This window comes from Lissotriton helveticus, chromosome 8 (assembly GCF_964261635.1).
Source record: "Lissotriton helveticus chromosome 8, aLisHel1.1, whole genome shotgun sequence".
NCBI lineage: Eukaryota > Metazoa > Chordata > Amphibia > Caudata > Salamandridae > Lissotriton > Lissotriton helveticus.
In genome coordinates, this window is record NC_136069.1 from 1,544,507,604 (window position 1) to 1,544,529,035 (window position 21,432).

The 21,432-nt window shown below is 47.7% G+C and overlaps 1 protein-coding gene across 2 annotated transcripts in view; it reads left to right on the forward strand.

Annotated features, from left to right (window-relative positions):
- Positions 1 to 10,823: 10,823 nt before the first annotated feature.
- MAP6 (microtubule associated protein 6) overlaps positions 10,824 to 21,432 on the forward strand; it is a 101,814-nt gene continuing 91,205 nt past the window's right edge. For both annotated transcript variants that reach the window (XM_078658534.1, XM_078658535.1), the window contains exon 1: positions 10,824 to 12,224. In XM_078658534.1, coding sequence (XP_078514660.1) covers positions 10,918 to 12,224 — 1,307 coding nt within the window. In that variant the 5' untranslated portion in view covers positions 10,824 to 10,917. The remainder of the gene's footprint in view (positions 12,225 to 21,432) is intronic.

Genomic DNA, 21,432 nt, shown 5'->3' on the forward strand with positions numbered 1-21,432 from the left:
CCGGTTGATATTTGGAGGCAAATACACGATACGGACCATGCTCCCGAGTTAGGGGGAACATGGGTCCAATTGAAGGATTGGGATAAGGAGCGGAAGCCGGATGAGAAACCCCGGGATGAAGTATTAGCAGTCCCCGATAAAATTATCATGTACATGAAAACACTGCTCCCCCCTCGAAAGGTAGATTGGGATAAATTAACTGCGTGTCGACAAAAGAAAGATGAAAGTGTATCGGACTTCTTTACAAGGTTTGAGAAGGTGTTTATTGATTTTAGTGGCCAGGACCTCTCTACTGAAGGAGGAATTCGGTTATTTGTAAACAGATTTGTCACCAATTTGATCCCGGAGATTATGTCCCGTCTTCAGTCATCTGAAAGCACGTGGACTACTGCAGCACCCTCCGTTATTCTTAGCGTGGCCCAATACTATGAACATCGCGAGAATGAGAGCAAGGATAAATCTGAAAAGAAGACTAAGGATTTAAAAACAAGAGTGTTATTGCAACAGGTTAGCCGAGGGCAAACTTCGGGAAGGGGTGTACGGGGCTCGTTTCACAGGGGCCAGGCAATGGGAAGAGGTAGAGGAGGTCCTCCGAATATTGGGATAAACCAATGCTCTTATTGTAAGGAGGAAGGGCACTGGAGAGCTGATTGCCCTCTACTGCAAGGACGAAACGGTCCTAGTAGGGGTCGAGGACGGGGTCGAGGGAACATGGACCATCCCTCCGACCCTGTGGGCGACAGGGGACACCGATGTTGGTCTGTTAAGAATAGACCCTGTGTCAATCAGCATAAAACCAAATGCACAGATGCCCCGCATTCCTCAGTATAAGATTTCACCAGAGGGTGAACAGGCCCTGCTCCAAATTATTTGTGATCTTATTGACAAAGGAGTAGTGGAAGAGACGGCTGCGAATGTTTGTAACAGCCCGATTTTGCCGATTTTAAAAAAGACTCCAATTGATGGTGCCCCAGATTATAAGTCTGCATATCGTTTTGTGATTGACCTTAGAGCGGTTAATAAGATAATGGTCCCACAATACCCAGTGGTACCGGACATCACGGCAATCCTTACTATGATTCCACCTACCGCTCGCTATTTCTCCGTTATTGATCTGAAGAATGCTTTCTTTAGCATTCCCATTCATCCTGATAGCAGACATATTTTCAGATTCTCATTAGGAGGCCGAAGCTTTAGATTTACGCGCGCACCTCAAGGCTATACAGAAAGCCCGAGTATTTATAGCCAAGCTCTAAAAGCAGTATTGGATGAATTAATTTTGCCCCCCCCGGTAATACAATCATTCAATGTGTGGACGACATCCTAGTGGCTTCCGACACTGAGGAGGGTTGCAAGGATGCTACTGTAAAATTGTTACACCATTTGGCTATGAAAGTTAATAAAGTCTCCCTTTCTAAATTTCAATATTGTCGACAGGAAGTGACCTACCTCGGACACTTACTGTCGAAAGCGGGGAGAAGCCTAGAGTCGGAACGAATTTCTGTGATTACTAACATGTCTGTACCACGTACTCAACGTGATGTTCGTGCTTTTCTTGACATAACCTCTTACTGTCGCCAATGGATCCCTAACTATTCACTCCTCTCTAAACCCTTGTTGTATTTGACTACCAAAGATGTGCATGAACCCCTTGCTTGTACGAATGAATGCCAAGAAGCCTTTGATTCTTTGAAATCTGCCTTGTGTTCTGCGCCTGTCCTGGGTACCCCGGATTACCGGAAGCCTTTTTCACTTTATGTGCACGAGGTGGACGGTTGTTCCCTGTCAGTATTAACACAAAATTTTGGGGGGAAACAAAGACCTTGTGCCTTCTTCTCGTCAGTATTAGATATGGTGGCACAAGCCCTTCCCAGTTGTCTGAGGGCCACTGCGGCAGTAGCGGTGTCCATCCGACAATCTGAGGGGATAGTCTTGAATACTGACCTTACAGTATTGGTACCGCATGCTGTAGATGTTCTATTGAATAGAACCAAAACCCAGCACCTGACGAGTGCTCGTTTGACAGGATATGAGCTTACACTGTTTGCACCACACATTACGATTAAGAGATATGCCACTTTGAATCCAGCAACGCTTTTACCTCTCCCTTCTGATGATAAACAGGATGATATTCATGATTGTATATTTAGAACTGAGGAAGAAACAAAAGGTCGTGTAGATCTTACCGACATTCCTTACTAGACCCCCAAGGAGAATTATATGTTGACGGTTCCTGTTTCAAATTACCAGATGGAACTGCAACAGCTGCATATGCGATTACGACTTTGAAAACTGTAGTAGAAACTGCTGGAATCTCACACCATTAAGCCCAGGCAGCTGAACTAATAGCTTTGTTAAGAGCGTGTGAAATTAGCAAAGGATTGAGAGTAAACATTTATACAGATAGTCAATACGCCTTCGGCGTTCGTTGCTCATAGTTTCGGGAGATTGTGGAGGGAGCGGGGTTTCTTTACCACGCATGGCCAAAAGATTCAAAATGGTCCTTTAATTGATCGTTTATTAGCAGCTTTGACGTTACCAGATAAAGTGGCCATTATTAAATGTAGCGCACATCAGAAAATTATTGATTCCACAGGACAGGGAAACGCCTATGCTGATTCAGTAGCAAAGGAAACAGCACAAACCAAAATGTCTGCCATGTTCCCAAGTACTTCAGCTCGGTGGGTGGCGGAAACATCGGTTTTTGATAATACTATAGAAAGCGTGAGAGAATTGCAGAAGGAAGCAACCGCAGAAGAGGTCCAGAAATGGGAGGAGGAGACAGGGAAATTAGATACAAATGAATGTTGGATAGATCGAACAGAAAGACAGCGTTGGTTACTCCCTAATGCCTTGGTGTATGCTGTAGTGACTATGGCCCATGGCCCTGCCCATATAGGAGCAAAGGGTATTTGTGCGGTACTAGACCCTGTCTGGAACAACTCAAATATTTCTAAAACAGCCTTACATGTGGTCAAATATTGCCCGGTGTGTTTGCGTTACAACTCAGGAGGCAGGGAGTACGTCCAAGGTGGCAATTTTGCTCCCCCATCTTTGCCTTTTGAAGTTATTCAGATCGATTATATACAGATGGAAAGGGTGAATAATTTGAAGTATGTACTTGTAGTGGTTTGTGCTTTCAGCAAATGGGTTGAAGCCTATCCCACTAAAGAAGCCACTGCAGTAGCCACTGCCAAAGCCCTGATCAAAGAATACTTCCCTCGATTTTGTTTGCCTCGAATTATCTGGTCGGACAACGGGACACATTTTAACTCTGCGCTAGTGCAGAGTGTATGTGATGGCCTACAGATACGGCAAAAGTTCCATGCAGCTAGACATCCCCAGTCTGCAGGATTAGTGGAAAAATATAATGGCATTTTAAAGTCAAAAATGGCCAAGATTTGTGCCAGCACTGGAATAAAATGGCCTGATGCCCTTCCAGTGGCATTATTATCTTTAAGAACCACTCCACACACTAGAACTGGTTTGTCTCCTTATGAAGTCATCTTTGGTAGGCCTGCCAATGTATGGGGAGTTCCTAGACCTAGGTCTTTCAGAGATATTGATTATCCTCTTATGACAGATTACTTGTATGCCTTAACTAAAGATCTGCGTACTATTCATCAACAGGTATCCGAGACGATGCAGCCACTACCAGAGGGTCCTGGACATCGGCTGTAACCCGGACAGTGGGTTCTGGTGAAGAACTTCCAGAGGAAATCGAGTTTGGAACTGAGATGGTCTGAACCCCATCAGATCCTCCTCGTCAGCAGGTCAGCTGTGAAGGTTCACGGGCGGAAACACTGGATCCATGTGACCCATCTGAAACGACTTCCTTTTCCTTTACCCTTTGATTTGAAAAATCGTGAAGGAATTTCAAGCCAAGAAGGAGAATCGCCATTGAGCTTTGTGCCTTTTTCGGAAGCCCAAGAAAAGGGGCAGCCAAGTGAAACTGTGCCCCCAGTCACTAAAAAGGTGACCCAACCAGCAAAAGTCAGTGTGGTGGGTGCATCACAGAATCCGGATGTATCTGATGACCGTGCAATTGAGTTGTTTTCTGATCAAGAGCGACCTGGTCATTGCAAATACAACTTGTGGCCCCGAAAACAGCGCGGTACCCCAGGTTCTCATGGTAGGAGAGAGGGAAAGACTTGAGCTCAGAAACCTTGGATAGAGTTGCTGGGGTACTGAGCGAGACACTGGACTGAACGCGTTGAGAGCTCGGAACTTTGTGCTAAATAGCTCTGTTCAGCAAGAAAGACTGAGTTGGGGGCTGCGGTCGTTCTACAAGAAGCTGTTTTGTATTGTGTTCATGAAGAAAATCGACAGGAGTCTGCCTGTGAGACTCTGAATGGACATAGGAAGAAGAAACCCTCTGGTGGTGTGCGTGCTTCGTGGATACAGATAGTTTTTTGGACTTATAGAGAGGAACCGAGTTATATCTGAACTTTTAGAGAGTATGTTCCCTTTTGCTCGATTTGCAATGGAGGATGAGAGACCACTAGCCCCTCTGCGAAATGTGGATAATATGCATTTGTTTTCTGGTTGGTCCACCAGAGTGAAGGTGGCATTTATTGTGTTTATTATTATTGTTACAATTATTATGATGAGTGTATTCGTATATTTAGAGTTTCAGCATCCAGTACAGAAATTGATAGGTACTACTGTTGCCCCGGAAGAACATCTCTTTTACTCTTTGCCCCCTCATAAGGCTAGACATAGGGAAACTTATATGAAGAATGCTTTTATAGAAATGTTACATCAGACCCATTCTACTACGAATAAGAGGAATTGTTGGGTATGTGGATTGCTCCCTTCGGTCATGCACCAACACGAATTATTCATTTCTTTGCCAATGTCCTATCTGGCCAGTTGGGAGGCATGGTTTCAATTATTGTCTCTAATGTACTCACATTACGTTGCTGAACCAAAATTGTATTCCGAAAAAGATTATGAAGCTATTTTAAAATACATCGAGACGCATCAGGGATTTGATGCGACTGGCAACAAAGTGGAGGGTTCATTAGACCCTAATGCTTGCATGAATCTCTATACTGATTATAAGAATGCTACCTGGCTAGTGGAAGAAATGCAGGACTTTGAACTTTTCAATGATACAACGTACTTTCAACATTTTAAGGATAGAAATGTCACCAATGACAAAGCATTGCCAATTTCCATCATTAATACTACCTCTCCCTTTTGCCTACAGGGTAGAGGCCACGTTAAAGTAGGCAGAAGTAAATGTAATTACACCTACACATTGCAAATATATAGTACCCCACCGATGATTACCCCACCAGATGTCTATTTTGTCTGCGGTGAAAATGCCTATACATGGCTTCCCCGGGGATGGGCAGGAAGTTGCTACCTGTCGTTTCTTTATCCTCCTGTGTATATTGCCCCTCCTGATTATCATAGAACTCACCAACTGGTATCCAAGGAGACAGTAGTAGGCCGGAATATTCGGAGCTATGATCTGGATAGCACAGACCAGACAGATACTTCCTTACAACATTTGAAGATTTCGCAAAAGGCCTCACCCCCTTTTGGGGGCCCATATTTAATAGCCGCAGCATCAGGCGTTTGTCTAGAATTGTTGAAAATGTGGGCCAGACCACTACCGGAATCCTAACTAATATCACAGTAGAACTTACTGCAACAAGGCTTGTTTCGCTCCAGAACCGGATGGTTCTTGACGTCATCCTGGCCGATAGGGGAGGAGCCTGTCGTGTGATCGGCAGCTCTTGCTGTGTGTTCATTCCTGACTCCGCCCCTACTATTCACTTAGCTATACAGAAGCTTCATCGATTGGCTAGCGAGGCCCATGTGGATAATGGCACCTGGTCCCTTAGCGGCTGGTTTTGGGGTCTTTTGGCCACTTGGGGATGGAAGATATTTTTGGTATCAGCAGGAGCATTTGGAGTAATATTTATGTGCTGCTTGTGTCTTCACTGTGGCCCTGCCTGCTGCTCTTTTTGTGCCACCAAGATCACGTCTGCATTACGATTTTCTAGACAACGCAAGGTAGAGACCCAAATGATTCAAAAGGAAGTGTCTGACCTCATGCAACTAGATGAGGGTGTTTTTGTAGAATAGGAACATGTATTGGCCATATTAGGCCAAAAGAGCCGTCTGTAGGGATCGAATTTTATATACATGAATATTGGCCTAATATGACCCATATAAACTTGCAAACATATAATCGACTACTTAGAAATAGAAAATATTCATTTAGACACATATAAACCACTCTGTATGTATTAGCACTATTGGCACGGTGGAAACCATTTTTGTTTCGTTTCTTCATGTACAAATGCTGTTTCCCTGATATCACATGACTGTGTCTTTTACCCGAAACTCAGTCGTCAGCCAGACTACGTTTAGTGTCTGCTAACTGGTAGCTCAAGGGAAACTCCAGGTCGCACCTGCTCTCCTTGAAGGGATGCGTACATTCTCACAAAGCCTGTTCTTGTCCTCCCCGCTCTAGATAGACTAGGAGGCACCCAGCTGACCTGCCCCCGGAATAGCTGAATCCCAGGATACTAACAATCAATTGTGCCTTATATGGGTATTCCTCTTGGCCTGCTGTCAAACTGTGTTTTTCCTTGTAAGGTGTCCTCCTAAATGTGTGAAACGTATATATGCTCTGTGCTGTGAATATGCCAGCAGTCTCCTCTGCGCACCTTTGAGGTTGTGTAGACCGGGGCTCCCCTGTCAGGGTCTGTATTTGATTGAATAAACGATTGAATCTTCTCCATTGCCGACTGAATTACTATTGGTCCTTAACATATATGGGTTATTGGTAAGTGTGACCCAGTAAGATAGATTTTGAATCCCTTCAGACTCATTGTTTTTTTTAAACAAAAACTGTTCATGTGGCAATAAAAGAGCCAGGACTGGATGCACTGACCAGCAGGTATATGCCTCAGAGAGCTCACCTGGGACCTGGTGTGTATTTACTCTCTGCTTCTGGCACTGCAGCTTTTCATGTGTTTTTTAGTAACCCCGCTCAATAAATTTGGAAAAAACAGAAGAACAGCCTCGTGTAATCAAAAAACAGAAAATCACGATGAAAATACATACATACAAAGAGGGGCTTTCAACCAACACAATTCATCCAATGGTCTCATTTCATTCACATTTTACTTTCTCCCAGCGCAGCATAAAGCATAGAGCAATGGGGTCTTTGGCCATTGGATATCTTCAGTGTGAGTGATGATATTTTGCTTGCGAACATCAGCTCAACGGGTGATGAACTTCAGTGCCAAGGCTGGTGGGGCAATCTTTGCTTTCATTACAAGTTTTATTTTATTGATTTTGGTGATGGTTAACATTTTGTACTCCTTTTTAAACATATGGTGGTATATTTAATTTTTGCTACTTTTCAACTTTTAATGTCTACAGCGTATGAATGCAAATAAATTGAAATTGAAAAAGAAATTGCAGACATACAAGGCCAGACCTTTAGGCACTATCAATGCTTGTTTGGCTAATTTGCATTGCACACAAATGTGACTCCTCATCTCCAGCTCTGTCCTGCATGGCAGAGAGGGACTGAGACCATGATGAACCTGGCAAATCTGTCATTAATCTGTCAGCCAGGGTGCCCAATGGCTATGCTTACTTGCCTAGCCATTGGGCCCCTGTGGGTTACACACCCACTTCCTGTGAGAACAGATTCCAAGCTTGGGACTTCTTGGAGGAGCATGTCACTTTCACTTCCACCCACCCCAGTGGTCACACAGCCGAAGCCTGTACCATGGGTTAACTCTCTAGCAACTCTTCATAGAACTGCCTGAAAACACTACAGCATGCTCACTAAGTCACACAGGCAATCTCCCTGCAGATTATCACCTAATAATACACCCAAAGCACTGCTGCTGGCAATTGACTTCAGCTTTGAACACTACGTACAACACCTCCTATCTGGCCCACAGGTGTGCCATGGTTTCTCAGTCATGCATTGATGCGGCCTGGTCCCCAGACACAGTGAAGCTGTGTGTGGGTGATGCGGGCAAATGTTTTAAGTGTGGCTGGAAATTATACACATCACTGCATGTGCCTTCCATAGCAGTTGCAGAGGCATGATATCTTGTGTGGTGGTTGTTGGGGAAGTAGAAGTGGGCGAGGCACTGAGAGCTTGAGCCAGCGACATACTTGGCTCCGGTGCAGCTCAATGTCCTTTTGAAACATTGAGCCCAAAATGAGCTGTGCTTTCATAGGAGGCAATGTAGCCTAGTGGATGCAGCTGCTTATGATATAACACGAGGAACCAGGTTCAAATCCTGCCCTTGGCTCAGCAGCCTGTGAATCCCTTTGCTAAAAAAGAAAGTGTAACATAGTCTCTGTCTCTGTTATGGAACACTCTTGTGTTCTTGGGCAAGGCTTATGCTAAGTAGAAGTGCCAAAACTAAAATGTGGATTCTGCCTTACACACTCTCCAAGAATTAAGGGAAAAGCATTATCATTTGATGTCAGAAAGAGATACCCATCTAGTGGCTGAAGTGCACCATGTGAAACTGGAAAACCAGGCATGAATCACGGCTTTCCTGCTTTACTAAATTGTGTGCACGTAGGCAATTATTTTTATGAGCCTCCTTTTGGTTCTTTATCACATGAGAGCACCTTGAAATATGTGAGTTCAGGATCTGATGTTCAAAAATCTCTCTTGTGTATGATTTAGTAAACTATAATACATGTGAGACTGCAATCCTTGTATAAAAGCCCATCTCTACTTTCCTTATTACAGTCAAATTGTGACACAACTAGTCACTGGAAATAAAGAAATAACATAGTCTTTTATACTGTATTAACCTATTACAGTGGCATTCTAACATCACAATGCCTGCTGTCAGAGCCAGCAGCGGAGTGAAAGGCAGGTCACAGAGCGTAATGAAAACTGCAGTTTCAAAAACAAACACAGAATGTGGCTTTTCTGTCTTCTGCCTTCTTTTTCTAAATGATCAGTGATAACCAGATATGAGATATGCATAGTGTTTCATTTAGCACTACAAATTCAAATTGTATTCTTCATGTTCTCAAACATGGTGTCTCTTTCACCTGAACGAACAACACACCAATGATTTAAGTTTTTTGTGGGAAGGGTGATGGCGGGGCCATGCATTAGAAGGAATAAAGTACTCACTGACATACACTGGAAAGGGACTGAAAGTCAGCTTGATCACAGACCGCCTCAGTGACTTGCAATATCATTGTAATGTACAGATGGGCATACCTTACCCCATGTATAATTTTGCTCCATATTTAAGAATCTAGCCCACATACAGGTTACACGTGGCCCCTGACTTGTTTCTTACTTCACTGATCCCATGGTCAGGGGCAGGAATATTTCCCAGTTCACGTTTATAAACTCTGTGTTGTAATAAATACTTATCAATGCACTGATATAATCTACATGTTAAGATTGAAACACTTCTGCGTGAAGAAATATCAGTTTTTGTAAATATTGAAGACACCTGATCATATTCTAACGCGATCTGTGTTGCATGATTTACAGGCCAAACATGTTTAAGGCTCGGCTCGTGCACAGCTTCTTAGAGCCACAGCCAACTCTTGGCTCGACTCTCCCTGGTAGTTTGTTACCTCGCCCTCCCCTACGGAGGAGCTGCCAGTCACCCCTCCCTCGCTGTGAACTCCCTCTGCCTCCCGGTAGATGTGTTCCAATGGGTGAGCTGTCCATCGGGCGTGGTGCTGAAAGATGTCACACGAGACATCCACAGCCTATGCTTGGAAGGCGGAACGGTCGCCCCCTCACCCCCGTTGCTCTGTTAGACACACCCTGGATGACAGGCGTCTAGGGCGTCCAACTGCGCCAGGCGCTCCCAAAGCTGCATCTGCCATTGGCTGCACGGCGTGGGATTCGTGGACTGGCAATCAATGAAACATCACACCACATCCCGCTCCGGCACACGCCCCTCGGGGCGTTTTTATCAGATAGTTCTTGTTCGCTATCAGATAATCAGTGACAGATACAATCCATTCCAATGATTATAATTACAGTTACACCCCAGGCTGCCTTTTTCCAACTTGATCTCGTTTGAATAATACAGAATTGATCTGTTGCTGCGGGCCCCTCCTCCGTGCAATTTAGCGCAGGGTGGGGAGGGGTGTTGGGGGCATGTGGGCATCGCTCTCCTTATGTTTGCGGGTGTGGAAGGAGGCACCACGCCCTTCTTCTACCTCCAGCAGGCTATGCATGAGCGAATCCACCTTAAGTCCCTTGTCATCAGAGAGCAGCGCCCAGAGCACTGACATCTTGCACCCGCGCGCCGGTCGACGCACCCAAGTGTAAGGACATCAGTCTAGTAGGCACCCACTCTCGTCGATCATAGAGACAGAAGAAGGACACTGTTTTCACTCCACTACCGCCCCCTTCCTCTGCCCCGCCTCCCGGGCACGTCGGGGCGCGGTGACGCAGGCAGGTGCTGGGTACCGCTCCTCAGCATCCTTCCTCCCCCTCCCTGCTCCTGGGATGCTGATGCTGCCGCTGTAGCAGCAGAGTGTGGGTGGGGTCCCTTCCTGCAGCGACGACGACGGTGATGCTCGGATCGCATCCGCTCAGCTGCTTCAGCCAGTCTCACAGCGCCTGATCCGGTTCAGCGAGGAGAAAGGAGCGGCAGCGTCTGCAGCCCCCACCATGGCTTAAACCAGTATCCCCCTTCGGCCAGCGGGGAAAACGGAAGCATCTGCTCGCCTTCCGGCTTTATTGCACTGGAGTATTTTCAAGGACAGTAGAAGCGCAGCCTACTCCATCATCTGATTTCGTTTTCTATTTTGTTTTGTCTCGTGCAGAAGGAAGCCCGGGGGTTGCTTGTGATTTCTGCATGTTGTAGCCTGCACCCCGATCAGTTTCATAGCGTGGCTGCCTGAACCTCCACCCTCACCCTGGAGAGCATGGCCTGGCCCTGTATCACCAGGGCCTGCTGCATTGCCCGCTTCTGGAACCAGCTGGACAAGGCAGACATTGCGGTCCCGCTGGTCTTCACCAGGTACTCCGAGGCCACCGATGCGCAGCCGCCGGCGCACCACCACCACCAGCTGCCCGTCCAGCAGGGGCCACGTGCTGCCGCCTTCTCCTCCAGCGCCATAGAGACGCAGCCATCCCTGGCAGTGGTGGGAGGGGGCGACGCCGACGTTGCAGCTGCGGGGCTCCCCACTGAGTTCTGCAGCAGCCAGGCGGCGGTACGAGCAGGAGGAGGGGCGGGCACGGGCCATGCCCCTGCCACTCCTGGCTCGGTGATGCGCCAGGACTACAAAGCCTGGAGAGTGAGGCCAGAGCCCAGCTGCAAACCCAAGAGCGAGTACCTGCCCTCAGAAACACCCTTTGAGAGGGAGACCCAGTACCAGAAGGATTTTAGAGCCTGGCCCATCCCCCGCCGCGGCGACCACCCATGGATACACAAGCCATCTCCAACGCCGTCCACTGCGGGGGAACGTGGCACCCCCGAGGCCAAGAAGAAAGGAGTGGCCCTGGAGAGGAAGGCCGTCGAGGAGGGCAAAGGGCTTGAGAGGCCGGCGGCAGGTGAGAAGGGGGAGCGGGCGAAGGCGGAAGACAGGGATCCTCAGATGCCCACAAAGGGCAAAGGTGGCCCAGCTGAGATCAAAGGCCAAGAAAAGGTGGCAGCCGGGGAAAGGATGACAGTGGGCGACAACGAGCTTCATATGTCTCACAAGGGGAAGGGTGGACCGGCTGACTCCAAAGGGCAAGAGAAAGCCGTGGCTTTAGAAGTTCGGGAACCCCAGATAGCCACCAAGGGTAAAGTTGGCCCGGAGGAGATCAAAGGGCAGGAAAGGGCTGCGGCCGGAGATAAAGGGCCTCCTGGGGACAAGGATCCTCAGATGTCCTCCAAGGGGAAGAGTCATCTACGAGAGCGCGGGAGTTTAGAAAGGGCTCCGGCTGGCGAGCGGGCCCCCTTGGATGAGAAGGAACCAGACATCCCAACCAAAGGCAAAGGAGGGCCCATTGAAAGCAAGGGTCAGGACAAGGCAGCAGCAGGCGAGAGGACAGCGCCAAGTGATAAGGAACCTTTGATACCAACAAGGGGCAAGGGTGGCAATTCAACACCAGGAGGAGAGTCAACAGAGAAGAACCCAACCGTGGTGGAGAGAACAACCGGCTCCCTTGAGAGAAGGGGCCGAGCGGTCGTTGATGCCCTCAATAGGCAGATCAAAGAGGAATGTGGCCCCGGCACATCTTACAGGTAAAATGCGTTTTTAGTCTTCTTTTCTATGTATTTTGCTTTACACTTGGTTGCAAAAACTGTTCCGTTTCATATGATCATTCACTTTGGATCCACCCTTCCATAAATTGCTTAGAAAATACATTTACCAATATGTTTCAATTTTGATCTAGACCTTAAACAGTTCAGCCTCACAGGCTACAGCGGGGTCATTTGAGTGGGACTTCTAACTTCCTGATAAATGAGGCCACACATAGGCGTAAATTGGGATTCAAAATAAACGGTCGTGTCAAATTTCCAATGCAATAAATCATTACTTTTGAGTATTTAAGTAAACTGATTTGTTTTGTAAGCATCTTATTTTATCGCCAATTGAACTACGTTATCATTTGTTACAGTCCCAACGTTTTTACAGGGATTGGTTTGAGGGGACATTAAATCAACATTGTCCAATATAGGTCCAGGAGGGCTGGATGCATGGCTGATTTTTCAAATAATCTCTAAATAGCAGTGTTCCACTTAGTTTTATTTAATGTAACTTTTTTCTGTGGTTATAGTGAAAATCTGGCATGGTCCAGCCTCCCTGGACCTTAATTGGACACTTTTGCAGTATTTATTTATTTATTTGCTTGAGTTTTATATAACGCTGGCTAGACCCGGAGGTATCAGAGCGCTTTACATGAGGAGAGTTACATAGGTTACAAATTACACATTGTTACAGAAGGTACAACAGTTACAAGTTACATTCTCAAGTTCATGGCATGCAGAGGGGTAAGGGGGTAATGTAAAATATGTAGTATTCTCCTTCCTGCACATTCCTATGTTAATACATGTTACATTTCTTGACTGTCTGTATCTTATGCAGGATCCCCCTTTAATTAAGGGGTTTTCTGAATAAGGAGGACCAGAGCCACATTATGGGAACTGGTTGCCCTAAGCTTGATGCACATCTCGCTTCATCAGCTTCTCCATACAGAAAGCAATGTGGTTTCTCCAGGGCTGCAGGCATCTTTTCCAAACACAGTGTTTCCTTAAAGGGAATGTTCTTTCAGTTCATAGGTCCATCCTCTCATTTTGAAGGTGCCTGGAAGGATGCTTCTGAGCTCTCTGTGCTTTGGGTTGCTCTTGCTTGTAGATGGCTGCTGTCTCTCTTTATAGTTTTACATTTTCAGTCAGAGGGAAGGATCTTTTCAGCACCCTTTCACCTTCACAGCAGCAGGGCAACCGCACAGCATGTGCACGACAACCCAAGTGTCGAAATGCAGCATGTTGACCATAAATGAACACTCAATAAACCACAGTGTGCAAGCAGGGATCTCATGATCCAACCATGGATTTGATCTTAATTATTAAATGCATTCTGAAATGTGTAGCGTTGTGCATTGTGCAAGACACATTGTGTGGCCCGCCATGTTTCATTGAGGTTCCTGCTGGCTGCCATGTTGCAGCATCTATAAAACATAGAAACAAAAGATGGGCACTGGGAGGACAATGTGAAAAGACTGCACTAGAGAGGCAAAGCTCCATGGATATCCAGGGGCGTGTCTTCAGAAAACTGTGCACAATCTCGGCTAGAGCGCTGATGGCTCTGATCTCTCAGAAGTCTTGGCGCGTAGGCATCTGATGGGGAATGTGCCAATTAGCGCCCAACTCTACCCTCCTCTCTAAGGACCAGATTTATTTAAAAGTCATAGGAAACAGGAAGTAATGTTGCTGCACTGTGTTGCATGAATGGGAGAGCAGAACAGAGCCATATCTACTAATATGTGGTGCTGTTCTATTCTCTCCCTATGCTGGCGAGCTTTTGGCTGTCAAGTGCCAACACTGACACCCTTGCACCATAGTGCAAGGGTGTCAATATTGCGGTATGCATAGTTTTTGTATTGCAAAGAGTCACATTCAGTGCAAAAACTATGCTTTATTAATTTTCTCACCTTGTATGTTTGCTGTAGAATGTAGCACACTTGCAAAGAGGGAAAAACGAGGAGAAATGAAAATAATTCTCCTGTTACGCCTTCCTCAAGGAGGCACAGAATTTTGGTGCAAATCTCTGTCTACAATTTATGATTGCACGGGAACGCACATGCCACCCCTATGGAACACCCCCTTGATGCAAACTAAAGCAAGGCAGCACATTCTGCAGATTTCTGTTACTTTTGGTTTGACATTTGCGATTTAAGTTGAATATTAAATACCACCGCTACTCTTTGCATCACGTTTGCATTACAAAAAAGAACACAAACCAAACTCAAAGTCTTTTTAAAATCAGGGCCTAAGTCTCTTCTGCAGCAGTTCTGCAGCTGAACATCTCAGTGAGGGAGAGGTAGAGGGAACTATATAATTACAGGCATTGCATGACAGTAGTCCGTCTCCTGATTCCAGCGCCATCTCTGTTTCTCTCCTATTTCATCAGTACCTCACCTGCTCCATCCAGTGCATAATCAAATAAGTGTTGGGACCCCAAGTGTTTCCTAATGAGCGCAGGGAGGGGGAGGGGTTAATAAATTTAAAAACTTACCTGTCCACCGGCAGGCCGGGTCCTGCTTTTTCCGACTTTCCTGCTCTCTTGCCTCCAGCCGGAACAGGAAGCTGGCAGCCTCCCCCCCCCCCAAGCCAATCACAATGCTGCAATGGCATCATTGTGATTGGTTGGGACGCCGACCAGCCAGGCACCTATGCCAGAGACCCGACCAAACAGTCAACGCCCTCAGCAGTGGGCAAGCCACTCCTCCGCTCTCCACTCCTCTGCTGCACTAGAGCAGACCCGCCCACCGGCCCACCCCCAAGAAAGCCCTTTTGCTTTCTTGCAGTGCGAGAAGCAGAAACATAAAATGTTACTTTTACCAATTTATGTTTCTTCTTCTCGCACTGCGAGAAAGCAGTGGGGCGATGCTCCTCTGCCCTAATATAGGAGCCGTCCCCACCGGATACCTATGGTTGACTACCCTCAGTGTACCCTGTCGTCCTGTTTGAAGAAGATCATTCCCTTCACAACCTTTGTGTTCATTCTGTTTTCCTGGTCTTTCATTTTCATCTTACTTGGTCACTTCCTTAGTGTTTCGAGGCTGCCATATATATTAGAAGTCAACATAATATAACATAATGCTGCCTATGCTGGTTGAGTTTACAGGTGACAGTTGAAGTGCAGTTTATTAGCCTTAATATTATCTACTTTCTACACATGTTGTGTGTGAGAAGCTGGCCTGATATGCAGTGCTCACTATTCTAGTGATCACTATGTATCAGTCCAGACAACCCTTATTGATGATTGGTTGTAAGTCAACCTTATAGACCAGCTATCCTAGTAGCATGGATACGAGCAGTCTAAGGCTAAGACTCTAGAGGGTGTGTTAAGCCAGCTGTTTTACCATCACATATACCCCTTGAACACCAAGTGAAAGGACACCACACAAGTTGTTATGAAAATAAATGTATATTTATTTCTAACAAGACTACCCTGGCTCTTTATGAGACAGGGAGCTAAGCACACAACAAAACTCTTACGAAAATACTTAAAGTCGCACAATTTACACGAATGCCCGAGGGGCACGAAAAACCATATACACAAAAAGTGGAATGCGAAATTACTAGCAGGTAAGTACTATTCTCATAGGCTTTAGAAACGCTAGGCCTACAATGCTAAACCCTTAGATTAGAAGCAGGAGGCCTGTGGACGTCGTGTGCAGAGTGGGAACTCTCAAGCGTAAGGCGGGAAAAAGTCTATGGAGGCTAGTAAAGACAAAGTTACTGTTCTCGGGCGAACCCGACTAGGTGGGTCGAAAACAAGAGTGGATCCGAACACTTAGAGTGTTGGACTATGCTGGAGCACCGGAGTACTCGGTTTACCTAGCCCAGGGGCTGCGGCTGCATAGGGTTCAAGTTGCGTCGGAAACCCTCGTTGACGAACCAGGAGCCTGAAGAAAGAAGTTGCTGGCAGGCGGCCAGTGAAGAAGTTCGTGGTGATCCAAGCCTGGATCAGGGAAGAAGAAGACCTGTAAGCAGAGGGGACCAAGTTCTGAATCACTAGCCAGTGATTTAGGTGGGCACCAGGATGGCACCGGACGAAGTCACCTCGACCAGGTGAGTGGGCGCTGCTGGGCTCTGCAGTCTCTCGGGCCAGGAGGCGTTGTCGGCGACCAGGATGGAGGTGCGAGCTGTCCCACGAAGGTGTCTGCTGTCGACGTCGCTGGACCCAGGATTGGGGCAACAAGTCTTGGCAAAGGCAAGCCCACGCGGTGGACTTAAAATGGCGTCTGGAGTGGACCAGGAGGGTCCAGGGTGCTCCTCTGTTGGAGGGGAGCAAGGGCTAGTCTGGAGCAACCAGACCAGCGGTGTTTGTCGTCGTGGAGCATCGTAAAAGGGCCACTAGCCAACGGGCAAGTGACCTGGACAACGCGGTGAGCAGCAAAGAGCAGAAGGGCCCCACGCAGATCTCGTGGATGCTTGGGGGCTGAACTTCGGTGCTGGAGCTGCTCAGGGTCGGGGCTTCTCTTACCCCAAAGCACTCAGTCGAGGGTCACTCGGTGGTCGTGCTGGACAAGCGTCGTGCAGTCTTGATGATGGCCGGTCCCTCGAGGTCTCGTCGCACCCACGAATCTCAGCGTAACTGACGATGTAGGTAGAGGTCAGAGGTGCCAGGGAAGCCGGTTCTCGTCGAGCTGGGCAGTCTTGATCCGGAGGAGAGACTTACAGCAGACCGCGATGCTTGGATGGTGCCTGCTGCTGCAGGGTGACTACTCCTTAGTCACAAGGGAGAAATCTTGAGAAGAAGTCGAGAGTTCCTTTCGTAGAAAGTAGTTTCAGGATTCAAAGATGATCTAATTTGGAAGGGGGCCTGCTCCTGCCTTTATCCTGCAAAAGGGGGCTGGCACGCGACTAAGTCCTGCCCTATGGGTGGGACTAGGAAGGGGGGTGGTTACACCCCTCTCCCATGCCGGGCTTTCCCCAGCTCAGGGGCTGGTGTGCCCCTGGAACTGGTTCTAGCCGGCATATGCACAGTGAGCACCGGGGTGCCACTTGCAGTCACCTTCCTCTATAGCCCTGCCTACCTGGGATACACAAAACCCTGTCTGGGACGGTGCTGGCACCGCCCCTGGCAGGAAACCCTTTGTCCTTGCCTCCTGCTCTGGGAGGACTCCCAGCAGCAGGAGGGCAGACTTGTGTCTCGGTGGCAGCATCCATTTTGTGGAAGCTGAGGCTATGTCAGACTTTAACCGGGGTTACAGGTTACCAACATGTCGTGTCCCTCTAGAAGGGTGGAATGCTAACCCCGTCGCCAGAATTGGCGAGGGGTTAGTATTCTCATTCGTATGACACCTTACTCGACATGTTTTGATAAAGCGATACCAGAGTTGGCATATAACCGCGAGGATTATAATGCACTTAAGAGTATATGGTATGCGTTATCATGGAATCGGCTAAGGGATAGATTCCGAAAGCCGCAGACAGGCTCAGCTCATGCCAGAGCACCATCTCACCCGATTCCAAGCACTCTGCCTTCAGGATTGTCAAGGCCTGCCATAGGAGTGACTGATAGGAGATCTGTGTGCCCATTTAGGTTTAGATATAGGTATACTATATCTAAAGCAAAGGGTGAGTACACCACTTTGCCCCAGCTGTCAAGCAGCCAGTTGTGTCTGTTTGGTTAGTCAGCCCAGGGGTGGCATAATACATGCTGCAGCCCCTGGGAGACTTCTGGGTGCACCTCAGCCCTGGGTACAGGGACTTAGAGAGGGCCCAGTGCCAATTCAGTACCTGGGTACAATTTGGAGTAGAGAGAACAGCTAGGCTGTGGGTCTGATTAGCAGGCCCACAGCCAGGAAAGTCGTAAACCAGTGAAGCAAAAAGTAAAAATCTGGGTGATCATAGGATTGCAGACCCTACTCTCCTACATGACACCCCCCAAACTTTGGGACAATAAACTAACCTTGACCAGGTGAGTCTTCTTGCTCTAAGTGGAAATACCTGGAGAGCCCATCTGCATTGCCATGATCAGTGCCAGGTCTATGCTCCACTGTAAAATCCATCCCCTGTAGGGAAATGGACCACCTAAGTAGTTTGGGGTTTTCACCCTTCATCTGATTTAGCCACAAGAGGGGCTTATGGTCGGTCTGAATTCTGAAGTGAGTGCCAAACAAGTATGGCCTCAGCTTCTTCAGGGCCCAGACCACAGCAAAGGCCTCCCTCTCAATAGCTGACCAATTTTTCTCTCTGGGGGTCAGCCTTCTGCTAATAAAAGCAATGGGCTGGTCGTTACCATCGAAATTCAGTTGAGATAGAATAGCTCCCACACCCAACTCAGAAGCATCTGTTTGGACAATGAATGGCTTGGAGTAGTCTGGACTCTTTAGGATAGGTGCTGTGCACATGGCCTGCTTTAGGTCATTGAATGCCTTTTGACAGCTTGCTGTCCACTGAACCTTCTTTGGCATCTTTTTACTTGTCAGTTCATTAAGGGGGGTCACAATGGACCCATAATTTCTGACAAATTTCCTATAGTAACCAGTCAGGCCCAAGAAAGCTCGAACCTGAGTCTGGGTGGTTGGAGGAGCCCAGTCCTTGATGGCCTGTATCTTACTCTCCAATGGCTGAACCTGACCTCCACCTACAAGGTGGCCCAGGTATACAACCTGTGTCTGCCCTATCTGGCACTTAGTGGCCTTGATAGTGAGGCCTGCCTTTTGCAGTGCCTCTAACACTTTCCTCAGGTGGACCAGGTGATCCTCCCAGGTGGAGCTAAAGACAGCAATATCATCAAGATAAGCTGCACAGAAGTCATCCAACCCAGTGAGGACTTGATTCACCAACCTTTGGAAGGTGGCAGGTGCATTTTTCAAACCAAAGGGCATTACCACAAACTGATAATGCCCACCTGGGGTAGAAAATGCTGTCTTGGGTTTGGCCTCCTCAGCTAACCTGATTTGCCAATACCCAGCTGTCAGGTCAAATGTACTTAAGTAGTTGGCAGAAGCCAATCTATCAATAAGTTCATCTGCTCTTGGTATTGGGTGGGCATCAGTCTTAGTGACTGCATTGAGACCTCTGTAGTCTACGCAAAACCTCATCTCTTTCTTACCACCCTGGGTGTGAGGCTTTGGCACTAGAACTACTGGGCTAGCCCAAGGGCTATCTGAGGGCTCAATGACTCCCAGCTCCAACATTTTCTGCACCTCTGTCTTGATGCAGTCTCTGACATGATCAGGCTGTCTGTAGATTTTACTCTTGACAGGCAGACTGTCTCCAGTGTCAACTTCATGGGTACACCAATCAGTTTGGCTGGGTGTCAGAGAGAACATATGTCTGAAGGATTGCAGAACTTGTCTACAATCCTGCTGCTGATGTTCAGAGAGGCTGCCACAAAAGACAACACCATCTACTGATCCATCATCAGGATTCTGAGTGAGCAGGTCTGGGAGAGGGTCACTCTCTTCCTCCTGTCCCTCATCTGTGGCCATGAGCAAGCCCATGTCCTTCCTGTTGACATATGCCTTGAGCCTGTTTACATGGAGCACCCTGAGGGGGCTCCTGGGAGTTCCAAGGTCCACCAGGTAGGTGACCTCTCCCTTTTGCTCAATGATTGTGTGGGGCCCAGACCATTTGTCTTTGAGTGCTGCTGGGGCCACTGGCTCCAACACACACCTTCTGTCCTGGCTTGTACACAGTCAGGACAGCCTTTTGGTCATGCCAAGCTTTTTGGAGTTCTTGGCTGGCCTCAAGGTTTTTAGATGCCTTTTCCATATACTCAGCCATCCTGGAGCGGAGACCAAGTACATAGTCCACAATGTTTGTTCCAGGCTTTTTGAGAGGTCTCTCTCATCCTTCCTTTACCAAACAAAGGGGTCCCCTTACAGGATGCCCAAACAGAAGCTCAAAAGGGCTGTAGCCAACCCCCTTCTGTGGGACCTCTCTGTAAGCAAACAAGAGGCAGGGGATCAGGATATCCCATCTCCTCCTAAGAGGTTCAGGTAATCCATGAATCATCCCTTTCAGGGTCCTGTTGAATCTTTCAACAAGCCCATTGCACTGTGGGTGATAGGGTGTGGTGAACTTGTAGTTAACACCACATTCCTTCCACATTGCAGTCAGATATCCTGACATGAAGTTTGCACCTCTGTCAGATACAACCTCCTTAGGGAAACCCACTCTGGAGAACACTCCAATTAGGGCTCTTGCCACAACAGGTGCTGTAGTGGTCCTAAGTGGTATAGCTTCAGGATACCTGGTGGCATGATCCACCACCACCAGTATAAACTTGTGCCCTGATGCTGTCTGGGGTTCCATTGGACCAACAATGTCAATCCTCACTCTCTCAAAGGGTACCCCACCACAGGTAGTGGTATGAGGGGGGCCTTTGTTTGACCACCTGATTTGCCACTGGCTTGGCAGGTGTCACAGGAGCGACAAAACTCCTTGGTATCTTCATTCATGTGAGGCCAGTGAAAGTGTGAGACAAGCCTGTCCCACGTCTTTGTCTGGCCTAAGTGACCTGCAAGGGGAATTTCATGGGCCAAGGTAAGAAGGAAACCTCTCTGAGACAAGGGGATAACCAGCCTCCTGGTCATACCAGGCTTGGGGTCTCTTGACTCAGTGTACAGGAGTCCATCATCCCAGTATACCTTGTGGGTACCTGTGGCATTCCCTGCAGCCTCAGCAGCAGCCTGCTGTCTGAGGGGTTCAAGTGAGGGGCAGTCTAACTGTGCCTTCCCCAGGTCTTCCCTGGAGGGTCCCCCTGAGCCCAGAAACTCAACCTGATCAGGTTCAAGCTCTTTAGGCTCAGTTTCCCTCAGTTCCTTGAGATCAGCTTCCTCAGACGCTTGATCCTCAACCTGGGGCAAGGGGGAAGGCAATGCCTTAACCCTACTGCTCCTCTTCTTGGAAGATGTCTGGTCCATTGTTCCAGGATCCAACACCTGTTCAGTGGGGCATCTTTTGGCCTGTGACCTAGTCACAGCAAGGACATGTGCTGGCAAGCCTAACATTTCCATGTGAGTCCTCTGCTCCACTTCTGACCATAGGGATGTTTCCAAATCATTGCCCAACAAACAATCAACTGGGAGGTCTGAACTAACCACAACTTTCTTTTGGCCACTTACCCCTCCCCAGGAGAAACTAACAATTGCCATACTATGGTTGGTAGTGACATTGCTAGCATTGGTCACTAGGTAGTCTGTACCTAGTATGATCTGTCCAGGGTCCACAAAGTTAGGTGTCACCATTGTGACACTGGCAC